At 34.0% G+C, this 13,483-nt stretch overlaps 1 protein-coding gene across 3 annotated transcripts in view; it reads left to right on the top strand.

The window, feature by feature from the left end:
- The window catches only part of VPS13C (vacuolar protein sorting 13 homolog C), a 211,164-nt gene that overhangs the window by 183,620 nt on the left and 14,061 nt on the right, over positions 1-13,483 (top strand). Inside the window, exons 76-81 of one of the 3 annotated variants that reach the window (XR_007453840.1) lie at positions 464-627; positions 1,842-1,887; positions 3,537-3,660; positions 4,187-4,301; positions 5,048-6,430; positions 9,149-9,234. Coding sequence is in view for 2 of the 3 variants with exons in the window: in XM_049613728.1 (XP_049469685.1) it covers positions 464-627; positions 1,842-1,887; positions 3,537-3,660; positions 4,187-4,301; positions 9,149-9,237 (538 nt within the window). In the remaining variant the exon portion in view is untranslated. Of the gene's footprint in view, positions 1-463; positions 628-1,841; positions 1,888-3,536; positions 3,661-4,186; positions 4,302-5,047; positions 7,157-9,148; positions 9,238-13,483 lie in introns of those variants that run through there. The other 2 variants (XM_049613728.1, XM_049613729.1) reach the window with 2 other exon arrangements.

Here is a 13,483-nt window from a genome sequence, read left to right as displayed (position 1 = left end):
TTGATGCACCTGTTTAAAGCAGAGGTGTGCTGTGTATTGTGGTAATGCTGTTTGTTTGTTTGTTTATTTATTTATTTTAATATAATTTGTTGTCAAGTTGGCTAACGTACAGTGTATACAGTGTGCTCTTGATTTTGGGGGTAGCTGCTCTTTAAAGAAGCAATGTGATGGGGCGCCTGGGTGGCTCAGTCGGTTAAGCGGCCGACTTCAGCTCAGGTCACGATCTCGCAGTTTGTGAGTTCGAGCCCCGCGTCGGGCTCTGGGCTGATGGCTCAGAGCCTGGAGCCTGCTTCCGATTCTGTGTCTCCCTCTCTCTCTGCCCCTCCCCCGTTCATGCTCTGTCTCTCTCTGTCCCAAAAATAAATAAACGTTAAAAAAAAAATTTTTTTTTTAAATAAAAAAAAATAAAAATAAAAATAAAATAAAGAAGCAATGTGACTTACTTGTCCGGGTCTTTTGATAGGTGGTGCAGCAGGAGTTGTATCTCGCATCACTGGTTCTGTTGGGAAAGGTTTGGCAGCAATTACAATGGACAAGGAATATCAGCAGAAAAGAAGAGAAGAGATGGGTCGACAGCCTAAAGATTTTGGAGACAGCCTGGCCAGAGGAGGAAAGGGCTTCCTGCGTGTAAGTCTCATACTGAGTCTTCAAGAAGTCCTGAACTTCTGTATACACTTTAGAATATGTACTCGAAGCTGGTTGTTTGAAACTTGGCATATTCCTTGTGAGTAAAAGTCTGTCACAACAGCAGTAGTGAAAAACCGTGGGTTTTGCTGTTTCCTTGTGCGCTCTCCTTTGCTGATACCACTGTCACATCTTTCCCCCAAATCCCAGACTTCGTTTGGCACTTGGGCTGAAGTCAAAACTCTAGGATGATGGCAGATTAGCTCTCTTCTGGAAGAGGAGGAAGTAAAGCAGAGAGAAATATGGTCAATGATGGTAACGAGAGGGAGGGGGAGTTGTTTAGGTCATCATCACTTGACCATTTTTGTGGCAGGGGAAGTATATAAGTTAAGTTTTTGTAAACCAGGGACTGCTTTTCACTGTTTTTCAGCACTTTAAAAATTATACAGGTAATTACGAATATTGCTTAATTATACAGGTAACGTTATTTAATAAATAATGGAAATATAGGTAACTCTGTAAAGTTCTGTTTGATCACCCTCCTCTCTTCCCAGAAGTATCTGATTTTTTAAACAGTGGGTATACTTCAGTTCTCTTTCTTTGCATTTGTGTAACATACAGGTAGTTTTATTTACTACCATTACTTGACAAGTATTAAGAATGTATAAACGTATTACTGTTTTTAACTTGTAATTGTAACGTGTTTGTACCAGTGATTTATAGTGTTGTGTGCTGTGTAAGATAAAGTACTTTACTTCTTAGGCTATCTGCTGTCCTTCAGAGGTCCTTTCATTTTCAGTTTTCCACACTTCCACTAAATTAAAAAGTTATTTCATTAAAATTTGTAGTTATATCTTAGGGATTATTTGGCTCAACTCATTCATTTTACTGGTGTGGAAACTGAGGCTTAAAGAGATTGAATCAATTGCCCATGGTTATAGAGCTAAATTGGTGCCAGAGCCAGATGTAGGATCTTTTTGCCTGCTTTTCTAATTCTTCCTGTTATAGAATTTTACTTGTACAAGGTGCTTTTATTTAAAATTTTCTGTTATGTAATATTTAAAAAATTGTAGTGCTCACTTAGCCACATGTTCACATTATCAAATAAGTCCTCATTTTTTTGAAAAAAAGTTTTCTAGTGTGTAGGTGGAGACCTCTAGTGGTTGGCTTAAGCACCTTCCATTCAGGTTTGACTTTATGATTGATATCTCTTTCAGGGAGTTGTTGGTGGAGTGACTGGGATAATAACAAAACCTGTGGAAGGTAGGTTGAGAATGTCTCCTTCCTGTACAAAGTCTCAAGAATTGATATATAATAAGCATAACAGATGTTATTGCTACTAGTTATTTAATTGAATTTCTGATTTTATGCTCATAGTTTTAAATTGGTTTTAAATGAATGTACTTTCTTCAGAAAGTAGATGAAGTAATAGATTATGATTCAGACTTTGAATGTTATTTTCAGTGGGACCATAGTTCAACTGGGTTCCTTTAGATCCTCAATAGCAATAGATCTTTTTTTATCCTATTAAAAAGGTACTTTATTAATTGCAGTCCCAGTCAAAATCCCAGCTGGCTTCTTTGCAGAAGTTGACAAGCTGATCGTAAAATGTATATGTGAATTCAAGTGACCCAATATAGCCCCAACAATCTTGAAAAAGATCAGAGTTGGAGAACTTACACTATCCAACTTAAAAACTTACCATAAAAGTACAGTAACTAAGACAATGTGGTACTGGCATATGGATAGACATAGATCAATGGAATAGACTTGAGATTCTAGAAATAAATCCTTACATTTGTGGCCAGTTGATCTTCAACAAGGGTGCCAAGGTAATTCCATAAAGAATACCCATTTCAACAAATGGTGCTGGGACACCTGGATTTATTTAAACACAGCGTTAATGTGTGTGACAGCAACTCCACTTCTAGGTATATATCTAAGGGAATTGAAAACATGTGTTCACTCAAAAACTTATGTATAAGTGTTCATAGAACATAATAGCCAGAAGGTGGTAGCAACCTAAATGTCTGTCAGCAATTGCATAATTAAAGAAAATGTGGTATATCTCTACAATGGGATGGTATCCAGCTGTGAAAGGAAATCAAGTGCTGTTACAAGTAGAAGATGAATGAACCCTGAAAACATGTTGCTAAATGAAGAAAAAAAAGAAAAAGTCACAAAGACCACATATTGTTTGATTGCATTTGTAGGAAATGTCCAGAATAGGCAAATCCATAGAGATGGAAAGTAGATTAGTGATTGCCTAAGTCTGGGGGGCAGGGAGGAAGGAGTTAAATTGCACAGGATCAGTTGAGGACAGGTTGTGGGAAATGGCGAATGATTGCTAATAGTCATGGGGTTTATGTTGGAGATGATACAAATTTTCTAAAATTGATTGTGGCGATGGTTGCACAACTCTCCTATACCCAAAAGCATTTAATTTGTATACTGCAATGGGTATGTGAATTATATGGTAGGTGAATTATAATTCAGTATGTTCTTTTATTTGAAAAAAAAAAATAACACTGCTTGAAAAATCTCTTGAGGGTAGAATCAAAAAAGGAAAATTTCTGGTCATTTCTTAAACCTTAGATTCTTGGGTCTAAGAAGCAGTGGTTGTAAAACTTGAGCACCACTCAGGATGGCCCAGACAGCGTGTTAAAACACTGATCACTGGGCCTCACTTTCTGACTTAGTAGGTGTGGGGTGGGGCCTAATAATTGGTATTTTTAACACACTTTGAAAACCACTGTTTTTTACATTTTATGATTAAATTCAACTTCTTTAGAAAGCCAAAATGTAGAAGATTTCTAGGTAAAACAGTTCAGTATTTGGCTCACGATTTTTTGAATTCAAACTTGCTTATTTTAAAATATCTTTATACATTCATTGTCCTTGGTTTTATGAAGGTGCCAAAAAGGAAGGAGCTGCTGGATTCTTTAAAGGAATTGGAAAAGGACTTGTGGGTGCTGTGGCTCGTCCAACGGGTGGAATCATAGATATGGCCAGCAGCACCTTCCAAGGGATTCAGAGGTAATTAAGTACATACCATGTACAAGGCATGTGTCTATGGACTTATTGTTGCTAGGAATACATAAATAAGTTAAATACTTTGCCTGCTCTTAAGAGTGTTAAATTCTGACTGAAAGCGCTTACAGATTCACAAGGTGGAGTGCCACCAGAAAGGAGTAAGAGGAGACAGTTTTTATGGTTCAGCTTGTCTTGTGTTCAACAAATGTTTATTAGTATCTACTATATGCCAGGCCCTGTTCTAGATGTCGAGGATACAAAGAGTGGACAAGTTAGTCCCTGCCTTTGTTATTTTGATATTTTCTTTTCTTTAAGAAAAGGTTGGGGGGGGGGGGGGGGGAATTGGAGTCGGACAGACTTCTTTATAATACTTGTCGCATAATAATGGACCGGTTATTTAAAAATCACTCTGTTTTTATCAAATATTGGTACAATATGGAATGTGGTACAGTATTTAATATACATATATATTTGTATTATTTTGAAAGATTCTCACATATTTTTTGTGCTTATTCTGCTGCCTTTACAGGGCAGCAGAGTCAACTGAGGAAGTGTCCAGGCTCCGACCCCCTCGTTTCATCCACGAGGATGGCATCATTCGCCCATATGAAAGACAGGAATCCGAGGGCTACGATTTATTTGAGGTATAAATTCTGTTCTTCATGGTCATGGGTAAAATTCAATATTAAAGATTTCTAGGACGAGGATTCCATGGGTGGTTCTTAAAGTTCCTGATTCATGAACTTCTTGTAAGGATTATACAGGGAACATGGTTTGTAGAGTAGAGTTTTATTGTTTATTTTTTTTGTTTTAGCATAATGTTTTAAATGGGAATAACGTCATTTTTTTTTTTCTGCACAGGAACAAAGCTTTTTTGTGCAGAAAGCAAAGCGTTAACAGAAGTCTTAGGCTTTATTACTGTTTGTGTGGTAGCTCATTTAGTTAACACTGTTAACTTTGGTCTCCTGCTTTATAGCTAATTATAGGAATCCCACTGCTTCCTTTTCTCCCAGCCAAATTAATTTATTTGGACTACTCTGTAAATCTAGATTTATTCAGGTAAACAGAAGCTGGAGGAAAGAAGAAAAAAGATTATGTATAATTATAATCTTTTTAAACCTTAAAAATGTTTTAAGGTGGATTTTTTTTGGTTTTTATTTTAGTTTTAACTTTACTGCTTTTAAATAATATATACATACGTAAATTGCTTTTCTCCCTTGACTGGATTCCCCCACCCCACAAAAAAAAAATTTATTAATATTTTCCTACTTTGACTTCAAAGTAAAATGACTCTCCATTGTTCTTAGCCTTTGGTTTTTATTGTATGTTGATACATTTTATCTTCCTGCATGCTTCTAACTTTATTTTCTTTCTTTTTCTGCCTACACAGCAAGAACTGGAAATACAGGAGTAAATGTTTCCTATGCTACTACTTGATTTCATCCTTAAAAATCAAAACAAACTGTGGTATTAATTGACTGTCTTTGATTTATTTAGATTGATTGTTCATTTTAATTAAGTTTTCTTTACAACTCTCACCTCTCTCTCAACTTCTTGTACTGGCTCAACTACAAATTAGAATGGTGGTATCCCTGGTAATACTGTACAGGAATAAGAGATTAATATGAAATATTAAAGGATGTAGGAAATTAACTCCCTTCTTTTTTTAGTTGGTGAAAAACTTATATTGAGTTCAGAGGCAGACAATTTTACTATCATTTTGAAAGTTTTATCTTTCTTTATGGCATTCATGTACTTTCATGTAAATCAGAAAAATAAGAACAATTCTTATGTCCAATCTGTTATGTGTTCTTTCTATCTGTGAGTCCTGATGATGGAATGACCTAACTATGTTTCACACAGCACCCCAATTTACTCAATTTATGGGGCTGTTAACTGGGGCTTATGTTTTAATAATTGAAATACAAGTTGCTGTTGGTCTGTCCTTAGACCTCAAAGAAGCATTGAGACATGAATTTTGAGAACATGTGCCCTTAATCTCTTTTTTTCTTTTTTTTAACCTCTCAGTACTCTTGCTGGACAAATAGCAATCATTTTATAATGATGTTACATAAATATCAGCCCTTGGCATTTTTACTTTTCAAAACTTGAATCTCCTTGTTGATTATGCTTATTTCACAGTTATTAGTTTTACTTAACATAAATAAAAGTTGAACGTGTAATTAGGCAAATTATTTATGTGTCCCTTGAATTTATAGCTATCTTTAGTTTTAAAAACCAATCCTTTTTAAGCTTCTAAGTTTTTAAAGAGGATTTGTTATCTTAGTGAGAACAAAATAATTATAAACTATCATTTTGAAATTAGTACCCTCATAGTTAATTTTCAAAGTAAATTGCGGTTTGATTTCTTATGATAAATGATAGAAATGTTTGATTTGACTTAACAGCATCTTATCTAGCAGCTTTCATCCTTCTCCCCAAAATTGAAACCAAAGTATAAACTGACATTTAATGTGTCATACATTTGAAGAGAGTGGAACTGCTAACGTATAACTGTTCAGTTGGATTATATATTTTTTAAATTGTCGTTACCAAAAGAAGTAATTGAATGCTTATTTAATACAAGCACTTTAAAGAAGAAAAAATGACACCCAAAGATCAGCCTAACACTGTAGCTGACAGACTCTTCTTGTGCCTAGATAATTGAGGGTTGGCAAAAATGTCACCGCATGTACAATTTCTGAGAACCAAGCACAATAACTAATCAAGATGCTGTCTTAAATCATCACTAATAATTACCCTTCCTTCTTAGGTAAAAGTAACGATTTTTAATTTTCTTGGATATATTGCAATTTTATGAGTCTTTTGGGAAATTATATAACTTGTTTACATTTTTTCTTATTGTTTACCTTTTGTTTAGTTCTTTACGTTAGTAACCTTGTGATTTCCCTTTTTTCAACTGCATGTCTAGAAGCACAAAATTCAAGTAACTTTTATTATTTTAGCTAAATATATCTCTGATTTATTAGTTTTTGTTATTATATCAGACAACATTTTAAAGTTTAATATATTATTGTAGTTACTGGGAAAAATAAAATGATTGTACATTAATGAGAGGACTTGCTAATTTTTTCCATAGGTGACAGGGGTAGGCATGGATAGTTAAATTTAGGCTGTTTGATCCTTTGCCTATCTTGCTGTAATCACTTAGGTATGAAGTATTTATTGATTATCTAGACTGTGCTGGATATACAAAAGAAATGAAAACTTCAGTCCTTCAGGGACCAAGTATAACAAAACTTGTTATCGGGGTAAATATTAAAGAACACTGGAGTGTAGAATTATTCCCTCCTAGCCCTCTTACTATAATATGGATACATTCTAAATAATTTATTTGGGAATCTCTTCATTTACCCCATTTTCTTTTTCTCTTGAGTATTGCTCTGTATTTTTCACTAAGCTTTCAAAATTACTAAATCATACACTGTGTTTTCATAGGATATACTTTTCTGCTTCACCCTTATTCTCCTAAGATACTGTTCACACATGCATATATATATATATATATATATATATATATATATATGTATGTATATTTACATATATATATGCACACACACACATATATATATATGGCCAGTTTTTATTTAATATTCACTTGGTTCACATACTTGTGACTATATGATATTTAAAATGATGTCTGTTGCTTTTTTATTTTAATTACATTTTTCCATGTTCATAGAAATGCTTCACTCTTAATTCTTGCATTACCATCTATTGAGGTAACCTTCTAGTGTGTATTTGATCATTCCAAGTTGTTGGCATTAAAGATGCTTCTGTTATTTTACCAACACTAATAATTCTGTGATAAACATCCTTATAAATATTGTTTTTTCATATATTATTTCCTTAGAATTTACTTGAAAATCTTGAATGCTTTTGATAAATATTGTAAATCTATTCTCCTGCTGCCATCAGTGACTGAATATCTTAATCTGAATCTCAGAGTGTAGTGGATTTTAGTAGTGCTTAAAATAGTTTCTGGTAGTGTAGTGTGGTGATACATTGCCCTTTAAAGGCTTTCACTGGTTCAAAGCACAATACCCTGATAAACTAATGAAAGTGCATACAAAATGGGAAGTGGGTAGTATTTCTTTTACATTGCATCTCAAATCTAAATATTTTAACATTTAAATTTCAAAGCTGAAAATAAGTGTATTGAATTGTTATATTCATTTCCCATTTTTCTTTATTATAGAATTTAAGGTATAAATATTGAAAGATTTTGGCTAATTCTCACAGGCAGGATGTGAAACAAGTGACTTAAATTCCACTTGTCTCTGAGACTCATTCTGAAGATGAGATCCTGTTTCTTTGGGGATTCATCTTTGTTCATGGCTTTTCATAACTGTCAAGGAATAACTGAACCAAGGATTTTCTAAAAATGTGTATTTAAGCATTGAAATAATAACAAATGTGCTTTCTCTGCTTGTGATTATTATTAGGTTATCCTTTTAATAATATTGATGTTGTATTCTTGGTTATAAATGTTATGGTCTTGTTTATTAGGTATGTTTATGTTCTGTAGTTTCATATACATTATATCATCTGATCTTTAATCGTGCATTATAGATAATGTCAATGATATTTCATTAGCATTAACTATAAAAAATAACTGTTTTTAATGTGTGCCAATTCAAATCACAATAGTTTGGAGATAGTTGAAATGAAAATAAATGTATTTTAATGTGCTATTTATACTTGAATTATTTATGCTTGTTAATTGTCTTTAGCAATAAATTGTGCCAGCTATTTGAAATCTTAGAAATTCTTCATGTTTGTGTTAATATTGACATAATATTTTCTTTTTTATCAAGAATATAATTTGGTGTATACATTGGCTTTTCATGCATGTTTAATCTATAAGACCACATAATTCAAAAACATTAAATATCAGTTCTCTTGGAATTTTATTATTGTGGTATATTTATCTCTCTGTAAATCAGTGATTCTTCACCTTTGAGAAGGGTCACAGACCACTTGAAAAAATTTGATGAAAAATATGAACCATCCTTTGAAAAAAGTTGCAAAACCACATTTTCAAAACTTTATAGTCTATTTTAGAGGGTTCATAGACCTTCCAGGTCCTTCCTTGGACCCAAGGTTAAGAACCCCTGTAATGTTAATGTCACACTTTTATATTTGCATATATTATATTCCGTTAATTAAAATGTGTGATTATTTCTGGTAGATATTTTTAAACTGCTGAGTTATCACAGAATGAGGTATATTTTATCAGAAGATCACTTAGTAAGTACTTAATACAGATTTGTCATTTAAGGCACAGTGGAAGTTAATTTATAAATGTGCTATGAATATTTTTCTAGTTTCATGTGCCAATATTGTGTTTTTGTTTCTAATAATTCTTTTTCCTAACTAGCACTGTTACTATAATAAACTAATACACAGTATTGGAAATACTATTTGGATGCATGTACTACGCAAATCTTGAGTCTTGTTTTCTTTTCAGAATCATGTTAAAAGGTTAGAAGGAGAGACTTATCGATGCCACTGTGCTATTGCTGGAAGCAAGAAGACAATCCTTATGGTTACAAATAGGTATTAACTTCAAGTGATATTTTTTCAAATGCAAACTATATAGATGATAAGAATTTTGAAAACTATCGTGGCAGAGGGTTTGGAGAACTATACTTAAATTACAAGATGTTCATTGTCATTGAATCACAAAGATACACTCTAGATGGGTCCTTTGAGGTTGTCTATTCCAACCCTCTCATTTTGGAGATGTTGAAACTGAGGGTCAGCATGTATCCCAGTTACACCACTACTGAGAGACGGAGTCTAGAATGGACTCCATACGTATAGCAGTCATATGTTACATGTGAATTGTAAATCCAGCTATGGAAGCTGAATTCATGAATCATTTTTTCTTAGTAGGTTTTATTTTAGATGATGAGAACACCTTTTTTAAGGATGGTATTACTGCTGTGTGTTTTTTTCCAATTTTTTCTAAGTATTTTGGGAGTGGTAGATAATTTTTCCAAATGTAAGAACTTGGACTACAGTACGTTTATTTTCCTAAGATTTATCCTACATCACTTACTCCAAAATGGCTAGTATATATTAATAATCTTCAAAACTTTCTTACTTGTGTATTTCATAGGACCAAGCTAGGGTAGTTACAGTAGACAGAAATCTAAATTAGATTCTTTATTACATCGAAATATATTTGAATGGGAAGGAGAGAAAGTAAGACTAACATGACAGGATTTTGACTTAAGCCATGAGCTTTTCAGTGAGTCAACTAGTTGTATGGTTTGTCCATAAAGTAAAAATATTCACAGAACAATCTAAAAAGCATTTTTTACTGATTGGACAAGTAATCACTTATTTTTTATGCCCACAATTTTATAGTGTGTCCATTTTATTAGGCCAAAAACAATGTTTGTTTGTATCATATATTGTACTTAGCTTCAATGGCAGTGTGTTAATTCATTTTAAAATTGTATATCTTTTATGTAATTCAATACTAGGTAATGGAAATCAGGGGTTTTTTGAGGGGTTGTTTCTGGTAATACTTAATACTTTAAAACTTGTTTGATTTAGGCATTTTTTGGGAATATTACTGTGCACATTATATACTTGGTTTTTCTTCAAGTAAAATGAAAAATCATAATAATTTTAAATCTGGTCGCTTACAGAACTTTTTGGGAGGCAGTTAGTAAAATATTCCTGACCAATACAGTGACTTAGTCTCCTTGTAGCTTTAGAAGACTCTAGCAGGAATTTCTTTGATTGAAGTAATTATCATTATGCTGATCTGTTTTACCTTTAATGCTTACTTAAAAATGGCATTTTGTCTAAAATTGGTGTTTTAAAATTTTTTTTTTTTCAACGTTTTTAATTTATTTTTGGGACAGAGAGAGACAGAGCATGAACGGGGGAGGGGCAGAGAGAGAGGGAGACACAGAATCGGAAACAGGCTCCAGGCTCCGAGCCATCAGCCCAGAGCCTGACGCGGGGCTCGAACTCACGGACCGCGAGATCGTGACCTGGCTGAAGTCGGACGCTTAACCGACTGCGCCACCCAGGCGCCCCTAAAATTGGTGTTTTAAAAAATAGCTCTTTTATTGCTAGAGTTATGTTTATTCATTGTATTTGATACAGATCAGGAATCAACAGAATTTCTTTAAGGGACAGATAGCAAATATTTAGGCTTTAAGGGCTATACTATTTCCCAGGTACTTAGCTTCACCTTGATTTGGCTCACAGCATAGTTTGCCCACCCCTGATAAAGACAATAATTTAAAGGATGGAAATAAAGTAACAGTAATTATGGTTTGTCTAGAACAGAACTGGTCTGTACTTTTGTCCCAATGAAATTATTAGTAGCTATTCCTTTCATTCTTAAAAATGTCCTGGTTTGAATCATAAATTATGATAGCCCCTAAAAATAGCCTTTACCAGCAATCCCACCAGCCAGCTGGTATATCTCATTTTTACATTATACATATTTTGTAAAAACTATGTACAAAAAATATATTATGTATATGTAACTAACTTAGGTTGTTCACCTAACAATGTATTATGATCATCTTCCCAAACCATTAGATATTCTTTGACAACATGATTTTTAATGACTATACAGTATTGTATTTATGGCTATACTATAAGTTTTTCAAATGCTACCTTACTATTTGATAATCAGTTTTTTCCTTCCGAATACTGTATTATTATAAGCACATCTTTGCAGCTGAGTCTTCTTGCAGCTAAGTCTATAATTATTTTCTTAAGATAAGTTATAATCAGTGGGATTGCTGATTTAAAAATTGTGAAGGTTTTTGAGGCCCTGTCTATTGCCACGTTGTTTTGTCAGAACAGTTGTAATTGATTTTTTTTTACATACAACTAACAGTACAAGAGAATGCACTTTATTTTGTGTGTTTTCTTAAGACTAGTGTTCTCATTTAAACTTTTTGGGTTTTGCTAACTTAATGGGCAGAAAATAATTCTTTGTTTTAATTAGCACTTGTTTGATTGCTAATGAATATGAACATTTTAGTATATTCATCATCTATGTATGTTTTCTTTTCATAGCCTTTCTCATTTTTTGTTTTTTTCTTACTGAATTGAAATAGCATTTTGTAAATTAATATTATCCCTTTTTACCCAATGTATTATTAATATTTTCATGATTATTTTTTAGTTTTCCAATATAAAGGGCTTTTAATTTTTTCATATTGAAATTCATCCAAAATTTGGTGTCATTTTTTTTCTTATCAGTTTTTAGGAAAAAATATGAGTTCTCATGATCCAAATTTATTAGGCTATATCTCCACTAATTAATCCTAATTCCAGCTTAGTATTTTATTTTAGTAATCTTCATTAGGAAATTGTTCTCCAAACAGACATTTTTTTTTTTAACCTTCTGTGTTAGTCTGTGTTGGCTGCTATAACAAAAATACCATAGATAGGTGACTTAAACTACAAACATTTATTTCACTCCATTCTGGAGGCTGGGAAGTCCAAGATCAAGGTGCCAGCAGATTCTGTGTGTGGTGAGGGCTCACTTCCTGGTTCATAGATGGCTGTCTTCTTGCTATGTCCTCACATGGCAAAAGGGGTGAGGGTGTTTTCTCAGGCCTCTTTTATAATGGCACTGATACCAATGCTGAGGGCTCCGCCCTCATGACCTAATCACCTCCCAAAGGCTCCAACTCTAAATACCATCACAGTGGAGTTAGGATTCCATGTATGATTTGGGTGAGGATGTAAACATTCAGACCATTACACTAGCAGTGTCTAACAGAAATAGGGACACAGATAAAAGTTGTATCTCTGTCCGTTCCTCCTCTAAAAGAGGGACCTAAACATCAGTGATCTCACAGTATGCTAGAGGCTAAGATAAAGTGATAAACAGAGACTCTGAAGACAGGAAAACCTCTCAGTCCAGTAAGGTGAGAACCAAGGTGTTATGGGGAAGGTGTTAGGGAGAAGGTACTTGAGCTGTGTCTTGTGGAGTATGGATTTTTCATATAGGTAAACAGCAGGCAATCAGAAGCATAAAACATGAAAATATGGCACTTGGAATAATAAGATCATGTGAAATGGCTGGATTGTAGGATGTTTGTAGGGAATCACTGGGAGATGAAATAAGCCATAGGTGTCTGCTCATGACATCTGAAGGGTATAGATTTTATCATTAATGTGATGGAAGAGTATTAATTTTTTAAAAAGTATAGACATTTTATTGCTCACTGACCCAGCTTTTCACATAAAGGTATATGCACATTGTACACACATGTCTTTTTTAAATTCCCATTGCGACTTGTACACAAGGACTAATATGATGAAGTTTGCAGTTTAGAAGATTCTCTGGCAGCAGTTTGCTGAATTGGAGAAGGATCAGAATGGAGACAGGGAGACCAGTTAGAGACTGGTTAGTTTTCTATTGTTGCACAGAAAATTACCATAGAATTAGCACCTTAAAACAACACAAATTTACTATCTCACAATTTCCCTGGGTCTGGAGTCAGCGATGGCATGTCTGGGCTCTCTGCTCAGGGTCTCACAGGCTGAAATCAAGGCATAAGGCTTCCTTCCTGAAGGAAGGAAGTGGAAAGGATCCACTGCTAAGCTCATTTAATGTTGTTGGCAGGATTCACTTCCCTGTACTTGTAGGACTAATACCCCAGTTTCCTAGATCTCTGTCAGCTAGGCACCTGCTATCACCATCTAGAGCCTACCCTCATTTTGGCCATGTGGCTTTCTGCATCTTCAGCCCAGCAACTGCACTCTGGATTCTCAGTCTCTGACCCAGATTTAAAGGGACCTTGTGGTCAGG

This window comes from Panthera uncia (assembly GCF_023721935.1).
Source record: "Panthera uncia isolate 11264 chromosome B3 unlocalized genomic scaffold, Puncia_PCG_1.0 HiC_scaffold_1, whole genome shotgun sequence".
Lineage (NCBI taxonomy): Eukaryota > Metazoa > Chordata > Mammalia > Carnivora > Felidae > Panthera > Panthera uncia.
This window is presented reverse-complemented; position numbering and strand designations above follow the sequence as displayed.